The 23,666-nt window shown below is 27.1% G+C and overlaps 1 protein-coding gene across 1 annotated transcript in view; it reads left to right on the top strand.

The window, feature by feature from the left end:
• LOC122271584 (cell adhesion molecule Dscam1) overlaps window positions 1–23,666 on the top strand; it is a 445,844-nt gene that overhangs the window by 212,028 nt on the left and 210,150 nt on the right. The window contains exon 5 of the mRNA XM_071184629.2: window positions 21,665–21,958. Coding sequence (XP_071040730.2) covers window positions 21,665–21,958 — 294 coding nt within the window. The remainder of the gene's footprint in view (window positions 1–21,664; window positions 21,959–23,666) is intronic.

Raw genomic sequence — 23,666 nt, 5'->3', positions numbered from 1 at the left:
AAAGCGTGCTTCTGATAGAATACACCAGATTGTGCTAATGTGATTATTTTTTATTTTTTTTATTTTGTTTTTCAATAACTGATACAATTTCAATAATATACATACGTATGCATAGATTTGAAATAATATATTTATCAATTTCTTGAATATATATTTTATAAATATTAATAAAAATACGTAGTCAACATTTTTAAACATCTCTCACAACATCGCAAATTTCTCAACATCTTATAGGGTAAACTAAACAATGAAGGAACACTTAAGCTTAGCTTGCCTTTAAAAAAAATTCATAAAAATTTCAAAATTTGTAATTTTAGCTAAATGATGGTTTCGACATATTTGTTATTAAATGCAAATTATGTAAAAAAAGTTAGATAACTTACATAATATTGTTTTAAGCTTTTGGTGGTTTAAGTAATAAGTAGTAAGATGACCAAGTGAAGGAACAGTTCTTACCAGTGAATAAACACTAAATTTTCCAGAGAATGAACACTTAATTTTGATAATGTTTGATGCTCGTTAGGAATCCATAGGCCACACAAATGTCTAAAAACAAGATTTTTCTTGGAATTACGACATATAACCATAGTTAATGTGGAAAATTTTACTTTTTTTTCAGTCATGGAATGGAAAGTAAAATATGTTTGAATACATAATTTTAAAAAAATGTTTTTCATTTTTTTCTCACAGTTTAATAGTCCGTTCTAAATTATGAATGTTTATCATTGTGTAATCTAATGATGTTTTTATTATTATTATAATTCGATCATTTTTTTGTTTAATCTTTTCCTCATATTTTTCAAGCTTTTTTTTAAATCTTTTTAAGTATTTTTTTTCTCTTCGTCATGAGTAATTTATTTCTTTTTCTTTTGATTTAACCTTCCTCTTTTTTCCAAATTTTTGGCCAATGTAAATGTATCTTCGAAATTTCTTTTGATTTTTCAGTTCCATTTCCAGAATTCCTCACTGGATAATAAATGAGAAAAAGGAGTTTCGAAGTTTGAGTAAAACCCATCTCTCATTGACTTATATCTAGTAGTTACTTATGAAACCAATCGTTTTTGCAACTAACAATGCCTCAAGAGGACTTATCTCAAAATCGGTTTTCAAGATACTTTCATTATTAATGTTAGTTGTCTCAGCTTCAGAGCCAAAATTTGATTATACAATTGTTCTTTTTGAAATAAATTCTTCAATATTGAGAAAAGCGCAGGCTATTGGATGTTTGGGAGATTAAACTTTTCTATCAATGTTCCTTTAAAAATTTGCAACATAACTTGTGAGATTTCCTTCTCAAGCTTCTGAAGAAATAGCGCATCGTTACTCTCGAAGCATGTGTTTTGTTCATAAGTTGTCTTGCTCATTAACTCTTGGTGTCTGTTTTGCATGCATTTGTTACAGTCAACGTTTTCTACATCGAATGAAAAAATATCGCATTTCATAAAAGCATTTTAACTTCATCAGTTGATGCCTAAAATCTTATTTAAAAATGGATGTAAAATTTTCTAGACATATTGTTTTACAATTCTTTTGTTTTCAAGATCTAACGAGATTTCCAAGAATTACGTAGAAAACTAAACCAGAAAATTTGTTTTGAGGAACAAAACTTGCTCAGTTTCAAATTGATATGAGATTTATACCTATCCAGAAGAAGCAAAATTAGGAATTTGATTGTATTTTTAATTAGCCATGGGTAGAAACATTTGCAATATATTTGTAAAATGTTGCTGCGGTCATCGTTTCATTTCATGAATAGTTTTTTCCAATGAAATAAGTAGCAAGGACTGATTCTGTAATATCTCTACGAATTCTTCTGTAAGGAAAAACTACCAATGGAGGTACTTTTTCTTTCCTAGGTACTTTAGAATATAAATCCTTATAATTTTTAAAGCCGCAGATTTTTCCCGTTTAAGGGCAGTATTCAACTCTTGTTTCATTCGCATTGTAAATGCAATCACTTTATAAAAGGATGCCAGGGCTACTTCCCTCCTAAAGATTCTCTGAAGTTCTTAAAACCAGTATTTCGAATATTATTCTCTAAGGGAAGTTTTGCCTTTTGAAATTATCTTCGCATTACACTGAGTTATCGGTGGATGTCACCTTAAAAAAACTTCACCCATTTTTCACCTAGATAATTGTCTTTAAATGGATTTTTCCTACCAGTTCCCGTTAGGACATTAAAGACGGCAATAGGATAATAATTTAGCTAATTATTGGCACAAAATCCTGCAAAGATTCCATTCAAGCTTTTATTATTATATTTAGTTGTTATATTTAGTTAATAAACATAGTTTATTAAGGAGTCTAAGGTATGATGTAATAACTAATCACTACATTTATAAAGATAAATAATAAATTGATTATTATTATAATTCTTTAAATAAATTTAGCAATTAAATTTGCATATTTAAATGAAATAGTTATAGGAACTATTCATACAACATTTAACTGAATTTTAGGAGTCCTCTATGTCGCTGAACTACTAATTATCCAAGTAAAATCATATTTCACACATACTATTCATTCACTGGGAAATCTATTCTCAGTGAAGGAACGTGCTTGTTCCTTCACTGGTTAGAAGTTTTTTTTTTTTATTTTTAACATAATTTTGATTTATAATATGACAAAAGGTACAAGAAAATTAAAAATTTTCTTTTATTTTCATTAACTTGAAAAACTCCCAGTAAAGGAACACTTGTTTATACATTGGTTTTTCATCGTTCTGCAATCCAGTTAATAAACACCCCCTAATCTCAGTACTTGCTTTATGTTATGATGCTTAAAATAAATAAAACGTAACTTCAATGACCATATTTTGAATTCTTTTTTTCACAATGAAAAGAAAAAGCATTATTATATGCAATTAATTGTAGTTTAAACGGATAACAACAAACACTGACCTTATAATTTTGTCAAAGAAACAAGGCGTTGAACAGATACTAACAAATTCAAAACTTTTTCCAGAGTTTTTTGAAAAAAGAATATAAATTATTGATTGTCTTTTTCTTTTTGTTTCTTGTGACTTCAACTTAGATTATCTAAAATAGTGTTGATGTTTTATAAGTCACTACAAAGAGGATAAAGATACCGAACATAAAAAGCTGTGGAATACGTAGCCAATTTTTTTAGTGTCTTAAAATATCTCAGTATCTTAAATGTCGTCCTACTATCTTAGTTGTGAAATTAAATTTTTAATTATCTGACCACGTGTGATTCACTAATTATTTCATTATATCTTTTACTCTTTATGATACCAAGTAGATTTTTTTTTTCTGATAATATACAACTATTTAGTTTAATTTTTTATTTAGCATGATTTCCAAGATATTATTGTAGTATAATTTGTTATCAGGAAAATGCCTTATTTTGTTAATCAGGAAATACTAAAAATTGAAATTTGTAAGGATTCCGAAGCAGTGCACACAATACACAATTTCCGACCTTATTTTAATAAAAAAAAATTTTAAAAAAAACGTGGCAAGTAGGCTAACATACTTTTTACAGAAACTGTGAAAACTAATTTTTCCTATATTTCGTCAAAAAAGGATAAGAATGATATTGCTCCAAGGGACCTACTCAATAATTTCGCTATTTCCAGATTGAAATCTGTTTGATCGAAACATATTATTCCTTGAAAACTACGCGAGGGAAAAATTAACTTTTATTATTTATCTAAGCTTATTCCATTTATTTAATGATAGCGGTATTAAGGTTAAGGATATGCGTTGGAAGCTCCGTTTATTGTTATACTATAAATGCATTAAATCATATAGCTTGAATAATTTATTTTAAGTAAATTATTTAATAATTTTAAGCAAATAAGGGTGTAAAAATAAACTCGATCGAAATACTCCGAAAGTATACCCTGAAATATATGTAGAATAAACTTTGGAATCGATATATAAAAAATACCTTTTCAAACAACTTCGAGTAGGACGGAAACGCTAACTTGTTTAAAAAAGTTGTCCTTGTTACTATTTAATTTCGATTCCTGGTACTAGGGGACATTCCATTTTCACATTCGACTTTTGAAATTTCAATTGTAAACAGAGTTTTTTTATGACCTTAAACTAAAATGTTAAGGCTTGCAGCAAAAAAGAAAATTTTTTTTTTACTGCATTAATATTTTTACAAAGTAGTGAATTATTATTTTTTCAATCTAAGAACCCGTGCCTATAACATATGTAAAAGTTATTTTAATATCGAGTGAAATAATTTAATATGTTGTGTAACTAAATGGATAATCCCAAGAAACTGAATCGAAAATATAAAAACTTCATTGATTTAAAAAAATAATAGATGATAATAAAAATAGACATGTTTTGAGCGTCCAATAATAAAAGTCACAAGTTATCCAAGCCTGACAAGTCTTGAGAATGGGCGATTATATTTGAAAACTCGAAACATGTCGACTTTTACTTCCCTCTTCATATGTTTTGAAGCCAGTTGAGTTTTTATCGTCAATTATACTGTTTTACATTTGGGTCTTGATCATTATTTTGATAAGGATTTTACACTAGTTAAAGTAAACATATGCATTTTAATATTTTATCAGGATTCATATGGTCTTTAAAAATGTAAGAACATCAATATTGTAAAAGTTATATTTAACTTAAAAATTTACATTTTGACACCAGATATTTTGAGTAAATGAAATTAAATATTTTATCTCTTAAGTTTTTGTGCCCCCATTTCAGTATCTTAAGGATCTTACGAGCTCTGTTTGAAAAGAGATCATCAGATATATATAAGAAAGCAAAAATAACCATACTAGCAGTATTTGGTGGTAAATGTAGCTTATCGTAATTGAAGAATATGCTGTGCGACATTTTATGGTGAATTTGCGAACGTATAAGTTTCAAAATGTATCGAAACATGAGAATGCTATTTGCTAATCATCTTTATCCAAAGCAAACGATGTAACCTAAATATCTAGTAGAATGAAGCGATTTTTTAAGCAATGAATCCTACAATTTGCAACATATTATTTCAATATCTTATTCTTAAACATAACATATTTCAATCTTTTTAAAATGCCACTAAACATTCAGCAATTCCTTGAGATATAGAAAAAAGAAATATCGTAAATTATAGAAAGCCTTGTGGATGTGCATTAGAATTATTATACAATCTACATTTTATTTTTCAAGCACTTTTTTTTTCTTCAAACTTTCTTGCCTAGAAGACTCGATTAAAACTGTAAAAATGATTATCCCTAAAATTTTGTATATAGCTATAATAAGTTATGCTCATCTTATTTTAGTATAAAATCCTCGAATAAATATAGTAAAAACAGTGTAATCTAAATAATATCAGATAAAAAGTTCATGTATTTAAATTCTAAAAACTATCATAAATAATTTATAAATCGATTCAAATTTACTTTTCAAAGGAGATTAAAATAATATTTTTTTTGCTTTTTGGACAGAAATCCCCTAAAAAAATTGTTTATGGCCTGGAAACTTCGAGATATTTTCTATTAACAATAAATTAAGCCCCTCCGAGCAATCACTGAACATTATTTCAATTTTTTTACTATCAGAGTTTGGTTGCGTAGCAACCTAGTAAAATTAAGCACTCCTCTTTTGAATTACTCAATGGGTTATCTTAAAATATTTATTTGCGCAGGCGACTTTTTTTGGCGGTTTTCTGGACTATCGCCAAATATATAAACCTTTATTGTGGCCCAATTTACCACCCAATTTTTTTAAAATTTTGTCTACCCCCACTAATTCAAGGGTCTAGATTCCAAATATGTAAAAAAAATTATATGTTTATTCAGAGAAAGTACGTTTTTGTGTCTGATTTCGTAACTTAATTAATAGTTAGCACTAATTAATTAACATATTTGAGGTCACCCCCAGGAACCATTAAGATTGACACTTAGTTCGTGAAAATCCGATCACTAGAACGAAAGTTATTCAGGGTGATTCGTTTTTTTTTTGCGGACTGTACATACAAAATAGGTTGATCATTTATTTCAATGTTATTGCAAGTCATTCACTTGGTAAACTTAAAAATTAAGTCTTGTAAACAAAATTTTATAAAATACTATTTTCAACGATTATGTATGTTGCAAAATATGTTTCTCACATCATATTTTGCATATAGGAATGCAATTTGAAAATCTAAATTAATTCGACTCTCTTACAAAAGCACCTGAAAAGCTTTAACTAAATTATACATATATATTTTTTTACCTTTTCGTCATTTTTTTCCAGATTAATTACCTAAGAATCATCGAAACAAAAATATTGATATAAGCTGATTTTATCATTTAAAAGTTATAAATTGACATTTTATTTTAATGAAAATAATAGTCTTTACTTAACGATTTCATTACTTTTTTTACTTAAATGTTTTCCCCACGAACCGTAATTAACAGGATTTTTCTCTGAATCGATTCCTCAGATAGGGTATGATTAAATGAATTTTCGGAGAGTTTATTTTCTTTTGATTTTTTTAATCGTATCACAAATTAGTTCATTTCTGTTCCCAAACTGCACTCAATACAAATTTATTTAGAAAGCACTTCAATGAGGTATTTTGGAGTTAAAAAATGAAGCGAGCTCGTTAAATATTTTGCGAAACGAAGCTTTTCAAATATAATTACACGCAGATAAAAAAAGCTTCAGCTTTACAATTTCGAAGCAAAAAAATGCAGTTTAGTTACGATCTTTCAATGAAATTTTAAGTGTAACTAGATTTTCGATGCATCTTTTGAGATGAAGCTCACTTTTTTTTCTAATTTTCTCTTCAGTTTTAGATTTTATATTTACAGTCAAAACATTAACGATCAAACTTAATTATGATCAAACGATAAAATACATCGTTGATGATATTTGAAACAAATTATTATTTCCTTTCTGTACCTGAATATTGGCTTCCAATAATTTCTTTCAGTGGAATAAATTATCTGAATGTAATATAAATACATCCCAGATTATCCAATCATATTACAGTAAGTTTAAATTGCACGCGTGAATTAAACTTGCATCTTCATTTAAGACAGATTTTTATGAGCTTTCAACGCAGAGCTATCATATTTTTTTCACACAAAAGTAATTTTACAAAGAACTACTTCCTGATTACATGCTCTGAAATTTTTTCTCGTTACTTTATTTATTTTGTACATATCTTCCAGCCGTAATTGTTTAATAATTATTATTTTCGTTTTCACTTTTATTAACTATATTTATCAAATTATATCTATGTGTTAAATTATTTATGAACCAATGCATTTTAATGAATTAATAAAATCTACCTATGTACATATAGTAAATACTAAATTATTTGTACAGTGCACTGAGAAAAAAGTATTGTCAAAACTAACAGAGTCTGATAAAATGTGCCATGTTTCTCGTTCTATGAGAAATATAATGTAATCTTAAGTATCTACCAGGGCTCGAAAAAAATCAGAAATTTTACCCGTCCCCGAGGACGGCTTGTGCAAAAATGTACCCATCCTCCTTTGAAACTAACCCGTAGCTTCTAAATAAATAAAAATATAATTTTCTCTTATTTATTACAAACATTTATATAAATTGCACAATGAATTAGTAGTTAGTAGGATTACTAATACTAGGATTACATTATGCTATAATAAAAGAAATACTAGGTCACTAATAGTAACCTAGTATTTCTAGAGACAAGGGAATATATAGTGACGAAGGAATTAACGGGATTTCTAGATTAGAGGGTCATTTTAGAATTGAGGCTCTAGACTCTTGTAAGATAACAAAAATTGAAAATGTATCACAAACATTAACGGGAAAATGGCCGTCTGCGCGGACGTCGGATTCGAGAAATTCGTTGTCCGTGGGGAATTTTTGACCGCCGAGGACGGGCGGACGGGCTGTTTTTCGAGCCCTGGATCAACCGAAGACATTTAATTACATTACTAATTAGACTGTTTTAAAATTAAATAGTAAATTTAAAAAAAGCAAAATTTAACTCCTAAAACATTAAAAACATTATTTTTGTCTAACTTTCTAAAATTTTAATAATGAACAGTATTTAAGTGTTAAAGGTATAACTAAAATGTTTATCAATTCTTTTGTTTTATACACGATACAAATAAATTTTTCAACATCATTCTGTGTTAAATTATAAAAAAAAAAACAATCTCTATTATATCTTTTGGAAAAGAGGGGAAACTTTGTTTAATTAATCAAGCAAAAATTTTAAAGACCAACATTTAAAGCATTTAGAAAATTAAAATAACGATTTCATTCATTAAAGACTTACAAGTTCATTGCCTCGTTTAAAAAACCGAAAACTTTACAGAATTTCTGAAACTAACTCTTTATTCACTTATCTCTCTCACTCGTTTTACATACTCTTTTAGAACTGATAAAACTTCCACGAGTTGGGAATAATCGGGTAACTCAGGAAATAATCCAGGAAACGTAACTAGGTTACCATTACTTCTAAATACGATCGAAGTTAGGAATTCTCAGATGACAGCGCGTAAATCACCCCGAGTTACCGATTCCTTTTTATATCACACAAAGCACGTATTCAAAAGCGTTACTTAAAGTAAATGCATGCAGCTACTTTTCTTTTCATGGTAAAGCATTTTATTGGTATTCAGGAGGTGAGCTTTTTAAAGTTGAAAGTGTATCGTTTTGAATGCGAAGGGGCAAATTTCTGGCATTCGTAATTCCAATGGAGTTTTATGGTGGCTTTATTTTTCTTTTTTAGCGAAGAATATTTCAGACGAAAGTTTGAAAATGTAATACTTTTCTTTAGGAAACCCATAGAAATTTGCGGTGTACGCTTATTGGTATAGAGCAAATATAATTTTTGTTACACTAAAGAAGAAATTTCAGACATTCAATTCTATTTTTTGAGGAAAAGAATTTCATACTTTTTTATGTTTTCTTATAAAATATTTTCTTTGTGTTTCCTTATATAAATTTCATAAGAAAATAAAAGTTCGTAAAATATTTAAAACAATTAATTTATTTCAAATAAAAATTAATTTATCTACAAACAATGAATTGGTAAGCTTAAATAAGAGTAACTTTTCTAAAGATGTAAATAAGTAAATAAATATTTATATAAATACTTTTCAAAGTTGGAAATAAATCGTTTTGAATGCGAAGGGGCAAATTTCTGGTATTCGTAATTGCAATTGAGTTTTATGGTGGTGTTATTTTTCTTTTGTAGCGAAGAATATTTCAGACTAAAGTTTAAAAATGTTATACTTTTCTCTAAGAAACCGGTAGAAATTTACGGTTTACACACATCGGTACAGAGCAAATATAATTTTTGTTACACTAATGACGAAATTTCCGACATTAAATTTTATTTTTTTAGGAAACGAAATTTTTATAATTCTAAAAGATAATTTTCTATTTTCTTATTAAATACTTTCTTTGTAGTTTCTTATATATTTTATTGATTAAGAAAATAAAAGTTAATAAAATTTTAAAAACAATTAGTTGATTTGTCCACGTTTCACGAGGATAGAAGAAACGGTGTTGGACACACAGAGATTTACATTTTTCATTTCATTAATGTTACTATAGATGATACGAATTTCAAACTTTCATCTTTTTATACGAATTTGTTGTAAGAAAAACTATCAGTATGAATACTTCCTGAAACTTTTTAATTGACTTTGCTATTAAATATATTTATGGATAAACAATGATGGATATCTACGTTGAAAACATCGAATATTTCACATACTGCTATATATCACATTTGAAATACTGCTTTGAAGTGTTGTTGTTTGGAATAATATTTAAAACCGTAATTTTTCCTTTGTCAAGGAGGATAAAATTTCTGAAAAATTTAATATCAATATTTCAAACTAAAACTCAATGTTTTGAATTTTAATTGCGTATTTGAAGAATCTTTTGAAGTACTACTTCTCTTTGTAATTAAATATGTTAAGTTCTTCCGTTTACATCAACCAAATAAATATACAACCTTGATTTTGTAATTTGGAAGCATATAACTTTAAACGTCTTGTAAAGCATTAAATATGCATATGCACACATGGACTTATAGCGCATGATAATTTAATTTGGGTAAATTTACAGTTTCTCTTAAGAAAATAAGATTTTAAAAAATATACACCTTTAATTTAAAATCTAATAATTTTGCTATTTGTTGGTTTGGTACTTGTTTTTACCTTAAATCTTTATATAATTTATTTATATGTGTATTTTAATTCTAAGTATGTTTAAAAATGTATAAAAGAATGTCAGTAGTTTATGTGTCCAATTTATATTATTAAACAATTTCATTAGTCAATGATTCATTGATTCATTGATCATAGATAAGAAAGTAATATGAAATCAAAAATTCCTTTTTTTTCTCTTTACTTTGAACGATAATTTTTTATTCCGATAGTAATAACGATAATTTCTCCAAAATCATCGATTTTAAATTTAACTTTTTTCCCAAAATACCAACCATGCATATAATTCTTCATAATTTTTTTCAGAATTAAAAGGCCGGAACGTAAAATGTTTTTCCACTTCTGCAAGTTGGATTTTGTCTTCCAAAATGCTCTGACAAAAATAATAAGAAGAAAACTTTATATATTTAAAAACTTTTGATCGTAATATTTAGGTGGTCGTTCTGGATGGTTATAATCAAAGTTATTCTGCTTGAAACAAGAGCCCTTGCTTGACTGACGGGTGTATAGGAAATCTGGAATATAGGATGTGGGTACCATAGGAAAAACATTCTACAGTAAAAATATAAGCATGAATTTTATTCAAAAGTTGAAAAAAGGCGCATATGGAAGAGAAAAAAATTAAATTGAAAATGCAAATTTTTGTTTAATCATTCCATAGTTTCTTATTAACACTACATATTCTTTTTTTCCGTCAAAAAAGGTGAGTGAGTGAGTATAACAGTGAGTTAAACCAAAGCATTAACGATTTTTCTGAATACATTGCAGCAAAATGGCACGTTATGCATGCGTAGAACATAGTTTAATCTGAAAGGGCACCTGTTTTTTTCCCCTTTCTTGTTACGAAACGCATGCAAATCCATGGTCTTTTCAAACTTAGCTTATAAATATTTTTTCAGTTTGTCTTTATTGACAAAGAGCAGAATAAGTTAATGGTTTTCAATTCTAGTTTGCAAAATTTTCAAAATTTTTAACTTCCTTTTTTCGTATTTTAAATATGTCACACTGATCAAAATGTAAACTACTTTTTGTAACAAATTTCTTTTTCCTGTTTTATAAGCAATATATACCAAAAGTTTTATTGCTATTTGCCAAACAAAAGAACTCATTACTTTTCTAAGCAGTGCAATCTTTAGCAATATTTATCCTGTGCGTGGCCTACTATTAGAGTAGTACTTTAGAATTGTTTTATTTTGCTTTCAATTTTGCATTTTTAAGATTAACTTATTTGAAAAAGAGATTATTTCAAAAATTAACCAGAGAAAGAAATAATTATTTAAACAAAAATATATTGGATAATTTAAAATATCAAAAGAAAATTATCATAAGAAAAATAATGCATAAAATTAATAGGAATAAGTAAATGAACTTAAGATGGCTCGTAGTTAATTATAAATAATAGTTTATAGTAAAGATAATAGTTGATAGAAATAATAGTTGATATTTCTTAGAATAAAGTTTAAAGTGAATAAAGTTAATAATAGTTAATGTTAAGTTAAATAATAGTTGATATTTTTACAATGAAATTTAAAGTAAAATTTGTATTAACTTTTTGGATCTTTCAGAAGAATTAATGAATGAAAAATTGACAAGAGAGGTTAAAAACATCGTTATGTTTCAGAGAGTAAACAGAAAAATTTCTATATGTTTTTGAAACTTTTACATATTTAGATTTTTTTCACCTTTATAAAAAGTCATCTTGCAATATCATAATATTTTTTCAATTTTGTCTCTTGCTTATTTTTTCAAACTCTAGAATGATTGAAATTCTCATTATTATTATCATTCATAGAATTCCCATATAAACTAGTTTTAAAGAAGCATTAAATATTTTAAAAAAATATTTTTATGAATTATAATTTTTTTTGATAATTAGTCTGTTAATATGATGAAAAATACAAACATTTATAAAATTAATTTACAGAGTTTAAATTATCACATGCAATATGTAAGAAAACAGATTTTTTGCATATTTACAGGTAAACATTAAACTTGATTCAATATTGCATGTAATAAAATATTTTTACTATAATTCTAAATAATTAAAGGGAAATTCAATATTTTGTTAAGATAATAAACATTTATTTAATAAAAAAAAAATTATCGATAATTAGCACATGCATGTTTACAGGTAATATTTTATTAAATTAAACCTTTAACTTGATTCAATATTGTATGTAATCAAGCTTTTGAGTATAATTCAAAATAATTAAAAGGAAATGTAATATGTTGTTAAGATGATAAACATTGATTTAAAAAAAAGAAAGTTATCAGTAATTAGCATTAAGGAACAAATATAAAACATTATAATACTTTATTTCATTCAGATACACAACTTTAATCATTAATATCTAGACGAATGAAAAATTCTTGGAATTTAACAATTTAAAATTTTGACGAATGTATCTTCGCTACCCTGCAATCAAAATTATTCCTCTACATTTATTCATTCTTTAAAGTTTCCTTAATGATGTCGTACACGGCAACATACATTTCATTTCCACTTCAACAACCTCCTTAAAGTATAATCACACCTTTTAATGAACTCTATTAATTTATCTTGTCTAAGTTTTGAAGTCAATGTTTGCTAATTATCATGATTAAGTCCTTAAATTAAAGCTTTACATTTAACATTGTTATTAAGCTTCAGAATAATTTTTATTTCACATAAACTGAGAAAAATATTCTGCTAATATTACGATACTGTATGATAGGGAAGAAAAATACATAAATTTGGTCATAAATACAAATATACAGCATTAAAGCCCATTATTTTGCCATGGTAACAGTTCACTCATATGAAAACAGTTTAATGGAAATTTAGTTCTTTTTTTTAAAATTATAGTTTTTATTGTCACACATTTAAAAAAAATGCTAAGTACAAAACAGAGAAGTTAGATTAGCCAAAAAAGGTAACATGAAAAAGTACCAACTTTAACCCCCATAATCATCACCAGAGCACATCGGTAAAAACTAAACAGAATTTTGGTATAGAGCCTGAAATACGAAAATTTTTCCATATTCTGGCAGTTTTTACCATATTGTTTTCTCTGTATGCAAATGCATTTCATCTAAACACGTGAACCGTCAATTAAATATTTATTTTAAACTTAAAAAAAATCAATAGGTAGCTTATAGTTTTTTAGAATATATCTGCGTGAAAGTTAAATATGAATGCCATATTATTCTAAACAGTAATGATTAATCTAGAAAAAAAAACAATTAATATTACTGCTCTAGTTTCTAGCTTTATTTTTACTTTCATTGCTTTCTTTACAGCCACAAACCGATTTTTTTTAACAGGAAAGTAAAGCACATTTGAACTCCCATAAAATTTTGTATAGACTTTCAACTCGTCAATGGTCAGACACCTTGTCATTATTATTATTATTATTATTACAATCATTATTCCTTCTATATATTTATCCTAAGTATTAAATTAATTTTATAAATTAAAGTTCGAGATGAATACCTAGTTTTGCATCTATGAGTACCTAGTTATGTGCCTATGAATATCTAATAAAGTACTTTATGTATGCATTATCTAGAAAAGAAGCGATATTAACTTTTAATTCAAAGTTTCAAAATATAAAATATTTCACTTATTAAAATTGTGCACAAAAAAAATCAAGAATTACAGATCTATTACTAATATTTTCGAAATTTTTTAGTGAAATTCGAATTTTTTTTTTTTTTATTGTATTGTATTCTATGTATTGTATTGTATATTACTGAATTGTAATAAGTAAGTTCGATAAAGCAGTCGAATACCTTTAATATATCATTCAATGCATTTTAATTTAAATAAGTGAGTTTTCAATCTCAAGAATAGGAAAATAGCAGACTGCAACGATATTGATTAAAAACCTCTCCTATCGCTTACTTCAAATAAGTAATAGCAATAACCAAAAACCCAATTTGATACCAGCAACTTAAATGATATTCTGAGTATTTTTATTTCTTAAAATCAACAAAAAAAATAAATAATCATTATTGAATGGCTTTCCGTAAACGTTATGCTCATCGCTCTCTGATTCCTTTCAAAAAATAACCCCTACCGAAACAGTGTTCGTTACAAAATCAATGTTTGAAACAAATAATATTTCTCTGGTTTCGGGAATAAATCACCTTTGGAATCAAAAGCTACATCGTAAAACAGGATTATTACCACAACGCCATGAATTCCATACTTAAATCAGAAAATTAGTATATAGTTGTAAAATTATCCTTGGCAATTTAGCAAATGGCTCCATTTTTCATTTTCTTTATGTAAATCCATAAGGCATTTTTAACATTATGACTCATCTAATAGCATACTATAATCCTACCATTTTTCAGATCGTAATGAATTGCAATTTAAAGTTCCATTCTTGACAGATAAATTCAACTCTTGGCATAAAACAAATCTCACATCATGTATGATTAATGTTATGCATTAGTCACGTGAAGAGCCGAAAAATGATAAGGAATCATTCCTTATTACCTTTTTCCATCATCAACGGAGAGAAAAAAGAATCTTTTGTTCTTTTAGCGTTATCGTAATAGATTTAAATTACTCTTTACGCAAGATTCAGATTAGTTTCCGTTTCTGTATTTAGTTTCTTTTGCAGATTTTTTTAGAAATGAAAAATTGTTCATCTAGAAAGTAAGACTTAACAGTAAGAATTAACTGTTAATTAATTCTTAAATTTCTGAATAGTGAAAAAAAAACTATTAGGTTTTTAAAGAAATGGTATCAATTAATAATGAGCGTATTGCAAAGCAATGAAGCAATGTACAGTTAACGGTTTTTGATGGAAGCATTTATTTTTGTTTCCTGATAAGTTTTAAAAAAATGTAGCAATAATAACTCGATTTAAAAAAAGACCGTTTGTATTAATCAGTTTATAACTTTTTTCTGTAATTTATTCTTATCATTAAAGCATTATGTCATAAATATTTGACTGCAATGTGATAATAATAAGCCAATTTATTGATTTAGAGGTTAGCACTATTTTAATTTGTCGATTTATACCATTTCTCACGCAAACACTTTTTTTTTTTTGCTTTATTTTTTGCGGTATTGAGCCAAATATTACCTACGAAAAGCATTAAACCTATATATATATACATATATGAAATATGCGGTGTATCCACACCGTTATTTTTTAGTTATGTACAGTCAAAGTAGCATGATTAACGAGTCCAGTTTCGGCATAATCTTTTTTATTTAGCTAAACGATGGTGAAATGTAGTTTCACCCCTCTCCAGACGGAGAGGGAGAGACAGAGTTACAGTCAGATCTGACGAAGTTTAGTTGGTAAACATTATACACCAAAAAGTCACGCTAAAACATTGCTCCTGCATTTTATACGATGATTAAACAGTGTAAAAAAGTCCAGTCATATGCCTTTTCTGTATTCTTACGCCTCATCAAATTTATTTATTACTCATAGCAAATCGTTTAATCTTTCCTTATATGGAAGTGAAAGATCTTAAAATAACTTCTCTTTTGAAGTATAAATCTAATTATTATTCATTGGCATGTTTTTAGCCAAAGTCCCAAAATAGAATTTCTACCCTTATCTTTCACTAAAGATATTTTATGAAAACGAATGAAGTTTTGATGCTTTTATTAATACAAAAGTATTTATAATTTTTGTATTACATCCCCCCCAAAAAAAATTTTGGTAAGCCAAAATAAAAATATAGAATACTATGAATATATACTTCATGTTGGTATGACTGTCCTCTTTCTTACAAATAACCTTTTTTCAACATGTGAAAAAAATTTATTTTACAGTAACAACATAAACATAATAATAAAATTTATCTGTTTAGTGAACTAAACAGAAAGAAAAATGAAACATAAATTTATAACTTTTCTATTAAACTTTTCAAAAATTTTTCCACACAAAAATATACAAAATTTTTATGCAAAACGAACTGGACAACAAGTGTCATTTAATCAGAATTTAAGATTCTGTATGGTTAATGGGGTTAATTACTAGATGAAATTCTGTATTCCCCGTTAAAATGGAGGAAAACAGAATTTCATGAAGCACTGTGAAATTGAGAGATCCAGACTGGATAAAACAAAATTAGTTCATAATTTTTTTTTTTTTTCACTGTGTTGAGAAAAAAATTCAAGTTTCCTCGCCAAACATCTCCACACGTGATTCGGATCTCTCAAAAATATAGGGATTACTTCTTCCTTTGAAGAAAGTAAAAACATTTATTTTGGACATTATTCATGATTTAATTTTAACATTTGTGGGTTGTGATATTTCCTAAGTTTTGATACCTGTACTATTTCAAAATTTTGTTTTCTTACATTTTTATTTTATTTATTTATTTATTTTTTGTAATCTTGGTCATTCTTTCCTTTTCCTATTTTTCCTTTTCTTTTTTGTTACCCTTCACCTTTTTTTCCCCGATGTTTACTTTTATTGAAACATCTTCAACTTTTATTTTTCGATGTTTACTTTTGCCGAAACATCAAACCTTTTATTTTTTCGATGTTTACTTTTACTGAAACATCCTCAACTTTTTTATTTTTTCGATGTTTACTTTTACTGAAACATCCTCAACTTTTTTATTTTTTCGATGTTTACTTTTACTGAAACATCAAACTTTTTTTTTTCACAATTTTTAACCTTAACATTTTTAGAAGTTTGCTGTCTAATGTGCAAAGTTAAGTTGTCCTTGTTTGAATTAGCAGAGGTGATCAATCTCTTACCAAATTAAGTAACAACTGTCCCGACACAATTAATAAACAAACAAAACTCTTTGCAAGTCTACAACCCTACTAAAGCATATGGAAAATCAGTATCAAGTATAAGAACTTAACTGAGTTAAAATTTTCGCCTATCGTAATAAGGGAAACTCACAAATATTGTTAAGTGTTAACTGTCCTTTTGTTTGGGTAACATTTAATTTTTCACATTTTTTAATAGGAATATTTAGGTTTGACCAAGTCTTAAAAAGTAAGAATTTTTACAAATTTCCTTAAAGTTTTTTTTGTTCGATTTAATCGTGATAAATCATTAGGAAACAAAAGTTTAAAAAAAAACAACTTAATTTTGTTTGCCATTACTAATTTAATTGACGTTTGAGCCGCATTTATTTCCTTCAAAAACATTTTAAATGCACTATAAAAACAAATATTTTATTCATTTTCTAAACTATTTGTATTAGTTAGATCATTACTTGATTTAATTTCTAATTTCTACCACACCGCAATTGCATTCAAAATAAGAAAATTTTAATGGCATTTTTATCTTCACCCTAAACACTATAGTAAAACAAAAATATAAATTCAACTAATCAATAAATCATAGAAACTGTAATACATAAAACAATATAAATGAAAATAATTTCTCGAACATTTTTTATGCCAATCAAAACCAATTCACTAAAAATAAACATTTCTCACGAAAAAAAAAAAATTTTTCAACAGTAAATACGATCAATGTATAAAAAATAATAGTTTCAATTAAAACATCAAGTATGAGAAAAAAATTTAAAATCATGATCTAATTAATCAATAAAATTCAAAGAAATAAATGTTTTCAAAAAAAAATATTTAAAGGATACGAAGTTGGATAAAGTTCGAATTAATCCAAAACATATCTTGAAAGCCACAACATCAATTTAAAGTTGATAGGAAAGAATTATACATTTTTTTTTTCTTTTCGTGAAAATAATTCATAAATTCACCGAGAGTAAAGGAGAAATTGAAGCTTATTTTTCTTTGAGTTCTGAGTAGGGAATGTCGAACATCTAAGTAGACCATCGTAAACCATTCCGGGGTGAGAAAACACTTCATCGACGATTAATCCAGAGCAGCACTAGCATAACTCAACTTTTCGTAGATCACTTATAAAGTAAAGGGATGGGATTTCTTCAGAACGGAATTAGGCGATTTTTTCCCGGTGTCTCAATGGGAACCTTCGGCGATTCTCTTTTTCACCACAATCGAGAACTTTTTAATCTCAGGAGTCCAATGAAGTAAGTTTTTCGCTTCAATCCAAGGGTGTGAAAAACTCATCCAAGATTTTTGACGAGGATGAGGAATCCTTCTCGACGAGGTAGCAGTCACGTTAGGCCTAAGTCCCAAGAGATAGTATTACACAAAAATTTTGTTTCAAGGGGTTTCCTGCACAAAGCAAAAGTCCTGCCGTCTTGAAATATGCGGTGTATCCACACCGTTATTTTTTAGTTATGTACAGTCAAAGTAGCATGATTAACGAGTCCAGTTTCGGCATAATCTTTTTTATTTAGCTAAACGATGGTGAAATATAGTTTCACCCCTCTCCAGACGGAGAGGGAGAGACAGAGTTACAGTCAGATCTGACGAAGTTTAGTTGGTAAACATTATACACCAAAACGTCACGCTAAAACATTGCTCCTCTATTTTATACGATGATTAAACAGTGTAAAAAAGTCCAGTCATATGCCTTTTCTGTATTCTTACGCCTCATCAAATTTATTTATTACTCATAGCAAATCGTTTAATCTTTCCTTATATGGAAGTGAAAGATCTTAAAATAACTTCTCTTTTGAAGTATAAATCTAATTATTATTCATTGGCATGTTTTTAGCCTTGAAGTCCCAAAATAGAATTTCTACCCTTATCTTTCACTAAAGATATTTTATGAAAACGAATGAAGTTTTAATGCTTTTATTAATACAAAAGTATTAATAATTTTTGTATTACATATATATATATATATATATATATATATATATATATATATATATATATATATATATATATATATGTGTGTGTGTGTGTGTGTGTGTGTGTATACAGAGCCCGTCCTAAGGATTTCAAATTGTTAGGCAGTAAATTAGCCAAATATCAAAATTATTTGCTAATTATTTGCAAAATTATTCGCCTATTGCAAAGCTTAAAAGTTTTTTATGATTCATTTTTCGCCGTAGAATTATTTAATGGAGTTTAAGACGTATTATACGATAGTTTGCTTCAAGCTTATATTATTTGGTCCTAATTCTAATTGATTATGCAGCACATCTGCAGAAAACTGCTTTAATCAAACAAAAATTCCGACTTGTTTAGAAAAATTCATTTCGACTAAATTTTGAGGATAGAGTTAAGTTTATTTATATAGTTTTTTTCGAGTGGAAAAAATCATTCGCCAAAGCACAACTTCAAAATACCCAAATAATGACACAGTCTTAGTCCACATCAAAGTCCAAGATCACATGGGATTATCCCATCAATTGTAAGTTCCCTATCTATCAGAGTTGTTCAATCTTAGGAAAAATGTTCTGCGTAAAAAATAAAGGATAACCTTAAAAATATCTCAGTGTGAGGTATACCGGACAAGTGTAGAACAAGCAATGGTCTATTCATCCCTCTCGGATTATTATCCCCGTTTATTCCATTATTAATTGTAATATCCGGAGATTATTAATAATAATCGTATTAACAATGTGCATTAAACACTTTTATTGATATTCTCTACCCTGAAGTCTTTACCTTTGAAGTTAAAAGGCATTGCTGACATTTTATTACTGATATTGACATGTTTATTCAGAGTAATCCTTTTCTTAGGTATGGAGCGTTGAATTGAATGATGGGCGTCTTGTAAAGAAATTGATCAACATGATTATTTACTATCTGTCGCAATCATTCATTCTTAACATTTAGCATCTTATAGACTTTAAAATATTTCTGATCAAATTGCGATATATATTACCGTTACATTGGGGGCAGCATTTTACCGTAAAATCTATTTTTAACATAAAATATCTAACCATAATTTTTACAGTAATATTTATGTAATTAGAATGATTGATTGATTTTATGGTAATTATTATTATAAAAAATACGCTATATCAGATTTTTTGACCCGTAAGATGTATCGGTAATAATAAATGATTAAAAGTTTTTACCGTAATTTGATCCGGAATTTTTTACAGTGCAGTAAACGAAAGTGATAATTATTCCTATTTTTTTACAGATGTTGCTTCCACATAAAAATAATGCTTATCTTGAAATATTAAATTAAATCAAAAATTAAATCGAAGCAGTATTTTACCGTAAAATTCACTTTTGATTTTAAATATCCAACTATAATTTTTACAGTCATATTTATTTAATTAGTATGATTCATTGATTTTACGATAATTATAAGTGTAAAAAATGCGGTATATCAAATTCTTTGTCCCGTAATACGTTTCTGTAAAAATGCATTTTACAATAAAAAGTTCTGATTAAAATTGAAAAATTTACCGTAATTTGATAAGGATTTTTTTAAAGTGCAGTAAAAGAAGGTGATATTTTTTCTTATTTGCTTACGGATGTTACTTCCATATGAAGATAATGCCTATCTTGAAATATTAAATCTAATCAGAAAGAAACTTGCTTTAATTAAAAACATAATATATTTTTCTAGTTACTTTATTCAATTCTAATCTGTGTCACTTGCAAGTAATTAATCTAATTAAAAGCTTAAATGAAAACAAAGTCTAATAGAAAGATAATGATGCCCAACAAAGTATTATTAATGTTAAAAAAATATTTACGAACAGATAAATTTGTTAAATTTATTTTATTAACATACAATTTTTTTAAATCAAATATTGCTTTTAGTTTAGAAATAAGTGAACATGCGTGCTTAGAGTTTATTTATTCTTTATAAATAAAATACATTTAACGCCTATCTCTTTTTTCACTCTTCCTTCTTATAATAAATCTCTTACAGTGTGAAAGGTATTGTCTAGGGAGTCATTACCTAACAGGAAAGATACACATAAAATATAAACAAGAACAGCAAATTTAGGATGCATTTTATGAGGAAAGATATTGCTTTAAATTAATTTTAACGCTATTGTTTTATGCGTGTGATAAGTTTGGTACATGCTATAACTTAGTTTGTAATTTTATTTTCATTATTCTAGCAGTCAATTTTAAAATATGAAGAAGCATTATTTATTCTTCAACTGTTCACGTTTATCAGTGACCCAAAAGAAAATCTATTATTTTCTATAAATAATATAAATAAGCAATAAAAGCCTAGTTTAAAAATAAAAAATAATCTTTACTTGTTTTTATACGATAAAAAATTTGATTTTAATGTATGACAAATTTCTTTTTTCCCTTAGTTTACTAATAATATTTAATAATAAAAAAATCAATGTTCATTTGCAAATGAAATGTAGAAAATGGTTTTCAATTTTAAGAGAAACAAAAAATTAGAAAAATAAAAAAAATTACCCTTATTTTTAAATTAAATAAAATTAAAACGATGATCATTTTCATAGAAAACAAGTTGAAAACGATTCTCATTTTTGAAAAAAAAGGAAAATGTATATTTATTTTAAAAGAAATATAATAAAACCATACACATTTTCATAGGAAATAAAATGATACTCATTTTTATACAGAATAAAACAGTATTCACTTTGATAAAAAATCAAACTGTTTTCTCTTAGAGAAATCAAAAAGAGTAATGTGGATTCCTTTAAAAAAATTAATTAAGAACAATATTATTATTCTTACAGATCCAACGGGAAGCATCCCACCTAGAATAACCAGTGGAAGAACATCAGCTTTAGTACAAGAAGGGGGAAACGCTGAAATACCATGTACAGCGCAAGGATACCCAGTACCGCAATATACGTGGTACAGACGAGAAAATAATAGACTTATTCCAATGCTTTTGGGAGATAGAATGCTACAGGTGAATGGTAGTCTATTTATTGAACGAGCCCGTGTACAAGATACAGGAAAATATATTTGCATTGTCAATAACAGTATTGGTGAAGTACGTGTTGAAACAGAATTGACTGTTTATGGTAAGTAGGTAACATAATATCTCAGGATATCTCATTCTAATATTAAAATTAAAATTTTACTGAATTGTTAAAAATATAACTGTTATTAAAATAACCTTTTTTTTAAAATTATGCCAGTCTCGTAGTTTCCCTCCGAAAACATTTTCGAACGTCTGTGACAACGTGAAACAGGTTTTTGCCTTATAATGCGGTATTTGTTGTGATTATAACGTTCTTCTGTGATACTTTTTAAATTACATTTATATTGTAAAACCAATAGAAATGGTGGTTAATGAGAAATTTATTAAAATAAAAATTATTTTAATCATATTAAATAACGCTGTTGAAAAAAAATTTTTTGCATCCATATAATCTCTTAATCTTGTCTAATTCGGGTGAGGGGGATTACAAATGTGTTATTAGATATGTTCCTAAAGATAATTTCTTAAATAGCATTTTTAGTCTATTTTTTACCAAAATGTGCAAGTTTAAAAACGTTATAAATAACAGGGGGTCGCCTAAATATTGTGACGAAATTCTACGGAAATTAAGGTACATCGTCTGGATTTAAAATTTATTAAAACCCAACCCCGGAAATGCTTGGCTAGGAGCACTTTCTTATTATGACCTGTTCAAAGGCATACAAGGAAACAGTTGACAATAGCTAACTCCCCTAGTGACAAATGACGTAATTATCGGCCTAGAGTTCCTTTTTAATTTTAATCCTAATAATATGTCCTAACTTCTAGAAATTTTTCGAAACATTTATGGAACACCTAGCTAAAACGTTTTTTAACTTGTGCTGTTGACAAAAAAAGAGGACTAAAAATGTAATTTTAAAAAAGTAGCTTAAAGAGGGAAACTGATTGCAGATTTGAAATCAGCCAAGTGAAAATATCCAAGATCCGTTAAAATATTTCATGAAACAGAAAACAAAAAAAAAAGGCTCTCCAGTGTAATCAGTAATCAACAACCGTTTTAGAATCATAAAGATTGATAAAAATTTAATACACGTGGATAAATATTTTTCCATGCATAAAATCTTTTTTGTTTCAAAATAGTTCCAACAATATTTAGTATACATAAGTGTCAAGGCGGGCATTTTTCAGCAGATGTTTTTATTCAAAACAAAATTCATTTCTGGAATATTTTAATTACTAGTTTTAGGCAGGTTTTAAAGAAAATAGGTATGGTGGAATATAGTTTTTGCAGCATTTCGTGTTTTTCAGTTTTTGCTCTCAGGTTGAAAAAAAGTAACGAATTTTCAAATTACGCACAAAATAAAATCGGATTTGTCTACGGTTGCATCAGAAAAGTATAACTCACGAGAATTTTTACCTAAAAAAACTCTGAAAATATAAAATTTGTTATCCTGGAGCTAAAGTGCATTTATTTTTAATATCGAAAAAATAATACTAAATATGGTTATATTACTCTTAAGGAACATAAGAGTCATAACCTAACATTAGTTTACGAGTTCAATATTCTATTTAAAAATCGATTACAATACTTTTACTAAATTCTTCATTACAAATATATCAGTTACATCAATTTATAATAACTCGTAATCTAATTCCGCATTTCTTTATTCATTACCATCATTTCCAATTACTCCAAAGAACCAATTGCCTGAGGCATATCAAATTAATTATTTTATTCCAATATTTGAAATTATGACGCAGACTTCTCTTTATTTAATCCATGTTTCGATATACATAAATTAATTTTA

The sequence above is a fragment of the Parasteatoda tepidariorum genome, chromosome 10 (assembly GCF_982258835.1).
Source record: "Parasteatoda tepidariorum strain Cologne lab strain chromosome 10, Ptep-v5.0, whole genome shotgun sequence".
NCBI classification, from domain to species: Eukaryota; Metazoa; Arthropoda; class Arachnida; order Araneae; family Theridiidae; genus Parasteatoda; species Parasteatoda tepidariorum.
Note: the sequence above shows the minus strand (reverse complement) of the source record. Positions and strands in the feature narration are given on the sequence as shown.